The 9,311-nt window shown below is 42.4% G+C and overlaps 1 protein-coding gene across 2 annotated transcripts; it reads left to right on the forward strand.

Moving 5' to 3' along the window:
* The first annotated feature begins 4,534 nt into the window (after positions 1–4,534).
* On the forward strand, positions 4,535–9,008 carry PDP2 (pyruvate dehydrogenase phosphatase catalytic subunit 2). 2 transcript variants are annotated; one of them, XM_035543637.2, is made up of 2 exons: positions 4,535–4,718; positions 6,888–9,008. In XM_035543637.2, the coding sequence occupies exon 2, from the start codon at positions 6,943–6,945 to the stop codon at positions 8,545–8,547; it is 1,605 nt and encodes a 534-aa protein (XP_035399530.1). In that variant the 5' UTR covers positions 4,535–4,718; positions 6,888–6,942; the 3' UTR covers positions 8,548–9,008. The 2 variants fall into 2 exon arrangements, with proteins under 2 accessions (XP_035399530.1, XP_035399529.1); XM_035543636.2 differs by lacking the exon at positions 4,535–4,718 and adding an exon at positions 5,071–5,087.
* Positions 9,009–9,311: the final 303 nt, after the last annotated feature.

Consider the following 9,311-nt stretch of genomic DNA (forward strand, 5'->3'; position numbering starts at 1 on the left):
TTTCCCAGTCTCATTCATGATTTTTTGCTTGTAAGAGACCTCTCCATCTAAGGTGCTAATTTACCTCTTGTGAAAGTTCAAAGTAGCATATACAGCAAATGAAATGTTTGTCACTATTCACAGGGCAAAACACATATAGCAAGTAGCTGGCATCTTTAAAGGCTGTGAGCAGTAACAAATCCAACTGTTTGGTACTTGTTTCCTTTCAAAAAGCCAGTTAGGTATACTGGTGTGCTTTTTATGAAAAGGCAAGTTCTGACTATCTGTATTCTCCCAGCCGGACCAGAGAGTCAAGCCATTCACAGGACCTATCTTCCTTTGCATGATGGGCATTCCCAGGTTCCCAAAGGGCTTCTATCTATGGCTATTTTCTAATTCAAGCACTAGACTAAGCCTTTCCCCTCATTCAAGAAAACTTCAAGTAGACTTCTTCCTCTTTGGATTCAAATTGTATTTGTTACTAGTCTGCTTTCCAGAAAAGTATTAGTTATTTGTTAGAAATATTAATCTGATGTTTAACTTGTTTTCCTAGGAAAATCACACTTATTTGATTGATACGATTGATTGATTGATATGATTCCATTCTTCATGTGTCCCCATAACAAGCTATGTTTACAAAACACCACACTTTTCATGAATTTCAACTGGTTAGTGGAAATTCATACATATTAGCACCTGCTGTGAAGGCAGTGGTAATTAATGGACATCTGTTTGTAGCTCCCAGAATTGGAAAATATATATATTGTACCAAACTAGCCAGAGCCAGTTAGTTGCCCGAACAAACAAGCAGAATAAGAAAAAGGAATTTTCCATGGGAATAAAGGAAAACCCAAGTAGTGCAGTATCAGTGTAAGGCAAGCCAGATAGAAAGCTTTAAGTTTCACTAGCCAGTTACAGAATTAGACTCCTTTGATAAAAGGGCATGAAAAATTAGGAACAAATGTGCTTCCACCTCCTAAATACATTCTGTGCTTGTTTCTTGACTTCAGCTAAAAACCTTATTATGCAAAACTATCAGAGCTATACCAAGTATACTTTCATATGTCATTTCTGAGTGATGCATATGAACAACCTCTTTTTCCTCCTAAGATTTCTGGTTCTTCTACACAGTGTTGGATTTTCAGAGAGAAAGGGTGATATAGTATGTTGTGGAAACATTACCTGAACTCTAGCCAACTGAAGTTCTCTCAGCAACTTAGATGTTCTGAGAGTTGAGATGGTTGCTGCTCTTTTCAAAGCAGAACAATGAGTGCCAAAACCCCCGAGCAAAGTTTAAGATTGGTTGAAAACTACCTCCCACCCCCTCCCAAGATGTCAGTTTTTTGTATCAGTTTTGCAGACATCTGCCTCTAGTTCTGTGCGTGAAAATCCTCATTGTGCAAATAGTCTCTGTTACCGCTGAATAATTCAGGTAGCTTTATTTGAGTTACTCCAGGTATATAAGACTGTGCATCTTTCATTATACTTCATCAAATTTTCAGTGCAAATATTTACAAGTTAAGACTGCTGAAATATATCTGCTTTGCAAAGGCTGCACCAAACCATTTACTTTTGTCACTTTAAAAGATTTTGGGAAACGATGAAGTAGAACAAATATAACTGCTTCTGTGATGGTGTCAGCATCTTCATCCAGTATATTATAATTATATTATGCTTGGCTTAGAAACTTGATATAGCTAGGATTATGAATAGTAATAGTAATTTTTGCCTTAACGTTAATTTCATTTTAAGTATATGGTGATCTTAAGGAATAAAAGATCACAAAACAGTAAACCAAACCCTATTTGAAGTCCTTAGATACAATAGAAGGCATGCAATATAAGTAGAGATAACATAATTTATTAATATTTTGATATCTCCTGAAGAGCTTACCAAAATACATCACCCCTTCCATCAGTCTTAGAACACTAATTCTCCAGTAGGCATCCAGAAAGTGATAACTCCAAAAAATTGCTAAGATGCACCATGAAAGAAGAGGGAAGCTGTGGCTTTCCCATCTTTTGTACCCCATATCCAGAAACATACAGCCTAAGAATACACTTTCAGGTGTCACTCATCCAAATTAAGCGAGGGCCAATGCCAGAAGCAGCAGTACCCCTCTTCAGCCCGCATTTTTCCCCTTTCCCAACGTTTGATTTAATAATCCTATTACCACAGAGGAACCTGTATCACAACATCCCTCCCAACAAATTACGATGTTGTCAGATCTGATGACAGCCTCACTTCCCGTAATCTCACATGGTAGCTAAAGCTGACCCAACAGGTGGGTTCTGGGAGAGACTGGGAGTAGAGCTCTAAGCAGCATCCAGTAATTATATCAAATTCAGTGTCTCTCATAGTCTTGCACTTCGTTCATACAAACATACACGTTGACTGAACTAACTTAAGCAATGTACTCCTGTCTCAAATACCTGGCACGATTTATCTGCTTAGAAATTCCTGTGTGTAACTTTAGGTCAGAAGTAAAGATGTCACGTGCCTGAGTAGCCTGACTGCAACCTGTTTCATGCAATGGGATTTCTGAGACTGACCTTTTAGGCTCAAATAACCATTTCACATTATCTGAAACCTGCTGAAACTGGGATTGACTTTAATGGGAGTTGGATCAAGGCCTAAACACGCAGCATGGAAATGATCACAAAAATGTATTTGCAAAGAGAAAACAGAGTTGCTGCCCACACAAGTAAAAAGATAAAATTATACCTTGAAAAAAACTAAATATAGCATTTGTTACAATTTAACCTACCATTGCACCTTAATACAATGCTTCTGGAATTGCATTCATTCGCTTATAAGAACTCTGTCCTGGCACAGGACATTTGATACTAAACTTTTGCTCACCTATAAACAATGAAGTCAAAATGAAAGCTTAATTTTATCTAAAGAAACTTGAGTTATAATTTTTTTCAATGTGAATTAGCAAGGTAGAGCACCATGGCAACCATCCACTGTTGCCACAGGAATTCACCATAGTAATTAGATATTCCTGAGGGCAAAAATACTGCAAGCCTGAGCAATACCATTTCTTTCCCCAAATCATATCTGAGAGTAGCATTTCTACTTTTTAACTTTAATTATGTATCGCTCTTGTTCATCAGCATAACTAAACACACCAAAGCAGAATCTGAATCTCAGCTGAACTTAATATCTAGTCCTGTCAAGTAATGACACTGGAAACTTTTAAGTTTCTTATATGCTTTCATACAGTATTCCTTCTTGTACTTGGCTTATGTGGAACAAAAGCAATACCTGCAGGATTGTTAATAGTCTCACTTTAATTTACATGTTTCCTAAACCACTTCAGCTTATGCATATGAGTTTATGAAATGACTGCATGAATATGTGAGCAGTAATAGCTTTCAGCTGAAGAGAAGCATTTAAACATGCCTTGAGCAGAAGAAAGAGCAGTCAAGTTGGTTTTCAGGCTGCCAGATGAGGTTTTATCACTGTTGTAAATGGTATAAAAACTGAAAAAACTGGTAGGTCAGAAGACTGCCAAGGAGCTTCTGCTGGTGCACCCATTTAGGATAATTGTTTCCACATATGCTAGAATAATGCTCCTTTTTTTTTTTCTCTAAGGTGACCTTCCTTTTTTTTTTCTTGGCTTGGTCTTCCAGTTGACATGAAACTATGTTTCACTTTTTACATTTAGAACAACAACAATAAAACCACAGAAACAAATAAACATTCAGACTTACAAAGATGATCACACATCTGTCCACTACAGATAATCTGGGAACACACTTATCTCATGTAGGATACCTGCAACACGTTATGTAAACGAAAAATGCCTCAGTACAAGAAGCCAGTAAAATCAAAAATGAACTATCATCCTATCAAAGCCTCATGTGAGCCTCTGTTTCTGCAGAATCACTACTCCAGGTTGAGGCAAGGTCTACTCGCTATCCAGTATGTAATAACCAATAACTACTTATTAACCACCATGCACTTTGGGCCCATTCCTTGTCTCATTACTAAATGACTCAACAGAAATTTTAACTAAGACAGACACTGGAAACTAGAAAGCAGGCGGCCAAAAGGAGGATCCAGCTGTCTGAACCTCTTAGTTGTTGCTCTTAGCTTACAGGGCCTACCATTTTCAAAGGGGCTTTGTGATTTGAAGCCTTATCATCTGGCAGCCCCAGCACCAAAACATGTGTAATTTTATTTATTTTTAAAAAGAACAAAGGAGAGTTCCTGCAAAGAGTAACCTTTGCTGAAGTTTACTAATGGATTCTTTTTAAATGGAGAATTTAGTTTACTAATCTAAAGCAGGAAGAGGGCGGCAACTGCAGCCGAGGGCATGGCGCTGCCGACCGCGCGGGCGGCTCAGGGGACGGGAGGTGACGGGAGGTGACGGGACACGGCACGGCCCCCACGGGTCGGGTCAGGCCGCGCAGGGCACTGGGGGGGCTTTCTCCTCCCCGCCAGCAACACCAGAGCTGGCACCGCTCGGCGGAGGCGGCTCTGATGGAGCATGGCGGGGGGGCGGGAGCCCCACACAGCCACCGCCCGGCCCGCCCCGCCATGTCCTGACAGGAACCCGCGGCCCCGCCCCGCCGCGGCCGTTCCTCGGGGCGGCTCCGGCGGGGGCGGCGCGGGTTGGGCGGCGGGGCTGTCGCTCAGCGCCGAGCACTTGAGCGGCGCCGGAGAGCCCGGAACCTGCGGGGCGCGTGGCGGCGGCTGTGGCCGGGACCGGGCCGGACAGGACCGCACCGGTAAGGGACGGGGTCGGAGGCGCCGCTTCGGCCGCCTCCGGGTGAGCCGTGGGGGTTCCGGTGGGCCTGGAGGAAGTGCTGCTTCTGGCACTGCGCTGCTCGAGGCGGGTGGGAGCGGCTCCTACTTCATGGGCTGCAGCCCGGCGCCTTAATTAGCACCGCCCGGCGCCCTAATTAGCACCGCCACCGCTTTCTGACGCGGGTGGTGGCTGGAGCGGGCGCTGTGGGTGCAGGTCCAGGGGTCCAGCAGTGTGCTCAGGACCCCGTTGGTGCTACCCGGCCCCAGGCAGAGAGGTGTCTGCATGGCACTGGGCGGGATCTGCTGCTGGGGAAGGGAAGGAAAAATCTAGCAGTGTGCAGCCAGCCGCTGTGAGTAGCGTCAGTCAGTTTAACATGCTATTCCTATAAGGTTTTTCGATCAAGAACAGGAAAGTTGTCAGGTTTTGGGTCCCACCTGGCTCAGAAGGGTGGGATGGGGGAGAAGCAGCAGAGTGGGGAACGGCATGGACAAGGCTGACAAATAAGGTTTGTCTGGTGGTGCTGCTGTTCTTCGGTTCCTCATGGGTTTTTTCTGGTTGCGTTCTCTGTGCAGCACAACAATAGGTGGTAATGGGAGGGGTCCTTGTCCCAGGAGACCACAGGCAAGCGCCGAGCCATGAACTGGCACTGGCTTTGCCATCTGCTCTCCCGATGGCAGCAGTGAAATTAGGCGGTGTCCTTGCCTGTCCTCGCAGGTTTCCCGGTGTCAAAGTGGTGGGTTCCTTGGTGGAACGGCCTGTCTGCTCTCTTCTCTTGTGGGGCAGGGGTGGTACGCTTTGCTTTTGTTTCCCAGATAGAATTTTAGTCGAGTCCTTGGGCTGGAGCAGTAGGCCTTCTGATTACAGTAGCTCAAGTTTGTTTTTAGCTTCTGCTGATTTCTTGGAACATTTTTATTTATGCAACTGGCTGGATGGCCTTCTTGCTGTTTCACAAAGTGCACTGCTTAAAACAAACGAACAAAAAACAGTATTGCAGTAGTACATAGATAGCATCGTTGGACTGGGACCTGGAGTACCTCGTGCTGAAGGCGATGTGCAAGTGGTTCAGAGCTCTGAGAAAACTATATTGTTCAAACAGGCTGCCAGGGTAATCTTCTGGGAGTAATTGTACTTGTGGTGCTACAATACAGTTAGCTTTTAAGTCCTTGGGGCAAAGCTCTGTTGTGAATTAAGCACCTAGTTGTACTTAGTAGACTGCCTCTCACAGCTTGAATATCTTATTTAAAGGAGGAAGCAATATGATGGACCTTCCCCATGGCAGCTGAAGAACCTCATCTGTTCAGGTGCCCAAGGTTTCAGTGCTGTTGGCAGCAGAGCTCTTCACAGCTGCTTATTTTAACTGCACTCCAAATGAACATGCCTAACTGTAAACCTGTAAAAGTCATCAATGCAGCTGTGGCATAACTTTCCCTTTGTCCAAGTGCACAGTGCTGTGATAAATCCATTAATTGACCAGTAGTCCAGTCTGACTTCAGCTGTGTAGAAATCCTACCAGTGTTAAGACCTGGAAGGTACAAAAAAAGAATCAAGCTTATAAGCTGGAACAGAATTGGAAGGGTAAGCTAGCTTGCTCTAGACGTGAAGCTCGTGGCAATTTATATAAATGTTAATCTGTCTGCCACATCTTTCAGTTCTGTGGGATTTGAGTACTTACACTCTTGGCTCTGATATTTAGAAGAAACATTTTGCTATTTAGAATGAATTTGGAGTAGAGCTGTACTCTAGCAGACACTTTAAAAGTTGTCCATTAATTGCCACGTAGATCCAACAAGTTTGAGATACTTGTCTTCTGTGTCTTGTTAGACAAGGCTTTCCACTGAACAGTGTAAGTTTCTTGTAACGTTGGAATTACGTCTTAACCATGCCATAATAACAAAAAAGCATGCTTGGTAAATAAAAATGAGCTTTTCTGATGGGTTAGTTGGTAAGAGGAGTCATATCCTAAGCTAAATTCACCAAGGTTGTCATTAAGTAATGGAAATTGTATCACTTCTAAGATGCCTCTGTCCATAGCAGTCTTTTCTGCAAAAAAGTTCTGAATGTTTCTGTGACCTCTAGACTTCCTTTGTATTGCCGTGTGGAAAGGTTCTTGTGAAACTTGTCTTACACCTTTCCAATTTTTATATTCCAGACTGTAAGGACATTCTGCTTGACTGAAGGAAGTTGTTCAATTTGTGGAGTGACATATGATGTCAAGAACTGTATCATCCTGGATCTTACGCTCAGCAAGAAACAGCATTGTTTTACAACGAAAAGGACGTTTGTACTCCATATGCATCCCAAATAGACAGAAAATAAAATGGAAGCTTGTTTTCTCCAAAACACTTCTCTACCCTGCTGCAAGCTGCAGCTTAGGCAATATCTTCTCCTTAAAAAAAGCATTCAGACACACCTCCACCGAAGAAGAACAATTCTCTTTCCAGTTGTCTCTATCACAAATCAATGATATTCTCAGAGCAGGTGAGTTATCCCATAAAATATTGGATTTGAATTGTAAAAATACAAATTCTGTGTTGAGATTTGAAAGTAACCAGCTGGCATCCAATACCCCTATTGAAGACCGCAGAAGTGCAGCCACTTGCTTGCAGACCAGAGGCATGATGTTTGGTGTCTTTGATGGTCATGCAGGTTCTGCGTGCGCTCAGGCAGTAAGTGAGAGACTCCTTCATTATATAGCAGTTTCTCTCATGTCTCGGCAAGCACTGGAAGAGATCGAGCTTGCTGTGGAGTGCATGAAACCAGTTATGCCTATTCTGCAGTTGCACAAGCATCCAAATGATGTGGAGTACCGAGAGATAACTTCACAGTACTTTGAGAATCTCCGGGTTTACTGGCAACACTTACTGGACCTAGACATTGAGCCAGGATTTAGTTTAGAAGAAGCCATGATAAGTGCATTCAAAAGGTTAGACTCGGACATATCACTGGAAGTTCAGGCTCCCCAGGAAAATGAGTTGATGAGAAATATTGCCCTTCAAGTAGCTTTTTCTGGTGCAACAGCATGTGTAGCTCATGTTGATGGTGTTCACTTACATGTTGCAAACGCTGGTGATTGCAGAGCAATTTTAGGGGTTCGTGAAGAAGATGGAACGTGGTCTACTCTTCCTCTAACGCGAGACCACAATGCCTTTGATGAATTTGAAATTAGAAGACTAAAGAGAGAACATCCTAGATCTGAGGAAAAAACTCTACTTGTGAATGACAGACTACTGGGGATTCTCATGCCCTCCAGAGCTTTTGGAGATGTGCAATTAAAATGGAGTAAAGAACTGCAACACAGTGTTCTTGAGAATAGCTGTGATGCTGAGGCTTTAAATATTTATCAGTATGTTCCTCCAAACTACCATACACCCCCTTACCTAACTGCGGAGCCTGAAGTCACATACCACAAATTAAGAGGCAAGGATAAGTTTCTCGTTATTGCTTCAGATGGATTATGGGAGATGCTCAGTAATGAACAAGTTGTAAAACTAGTTGCTGGACACCTTACAGAGCTTAATGAGCAGAAACCACAACTGGCTTTTGAGAAACCAGTTAATTTGGGTTATATGCACAACTTGTTACTTCAGAGGAAAAACCGAGGCATTGCCTCACTTGACCAGAACATAGCTACTCATTTAATAAGGCATGCAATTGGAGATAATGAATATGGCGAGGTGGACCAAGAGAAACTTGCTGCAATGTTGACACTGCCTGAAGACCTTGCAAGAATGTACAGAGACGATATCACAGTTACTGTGGTGTATTTTAATTCAGAAACAATTGAAAATTATTACAGAAACAATGAATAGATACTTGCACTGCTGCTGTTCTATACTGCTAGTTGACTTTGATACTGAAACCATCACTGTCTGTCTTTTATAGCCAAGCTGTTATCAGTGTTATGGTCTGGAAGTTCCTAAACCTTTTTTGTTACTGACTAGTCTTGAAAATAACCTCTCTAGAAGTGAATTTAGTGAAAGTTCCCTGGCTTTCCCAGTGTATACGCACTGAAGAAAAATGTTTTGATGAAAGTTCACTGCAATGCAACTGAACTAAAGATTGCTGACAAAGTTCTGATTCCGTGGGAACCACTGGTAAAACTTTCCCAATGAACAAATGAGACACGTTTCAATGAGACTGGTAAAATTTCATAGGGAGGTGGATAATACCTGTAGCTGCATAGAGTGTAGGAAAGCTCTGCTGTTGTGGAAAATGAGTAGCATCCTATTGAAGCACTGTAATTGAATTAAATAAACAAATCTTTATTTGATGTAGCAGTGTCCGATATTTGCCTTGTGTACATGAAGCTTAATTTTAAAGACTGCACTAAAGAAAATGGTTTAGACAGCCCTGGAACTATTGGACATTGTTTTCTGTATAGCTTTTTAAGATAAGAAACAAAGCCATCTTTTCTTTGGCAATTATTTAAGTGTGAATGCATATCCTCTTAATTGTGTGTGGATTTGTATGACAACTTCAAACTCAAGAGCACATCAGGGACTTCATGGTCCCCTGCCTGGGAATTAACAGTGCTAGACTTGAGCATTTATGCACCTACTTGCTTAAAGAATAA

Source organism: Cygnus atratus, chromosome 12 (genome assembly GCF_013377495.2).
Source record: "Cygnus atratus isolate AKBS03 ecotype Queensland, Australia chromosome 12, CAtr_DNAZoo_HiC_assembly, whole genome shotgun sequence".
In the NCBI taxonomy this organism is placed as follows: domain Eukaryota; kingdom Metazoa; phylum Chordata; class Aves; order Anseriformes; family Anatidae; genus Cygnus; species Cygnus atratus.

What these genes read in the sequence shown, in the direction of transcription:
- PDP2 (XM_035543637.2), top strand. Translation starts at nt 6,943, where the DNA reads ATGATGTCAAGAACTGTATCATCCTGGATCTTACGCTCAGCAAGAAAC.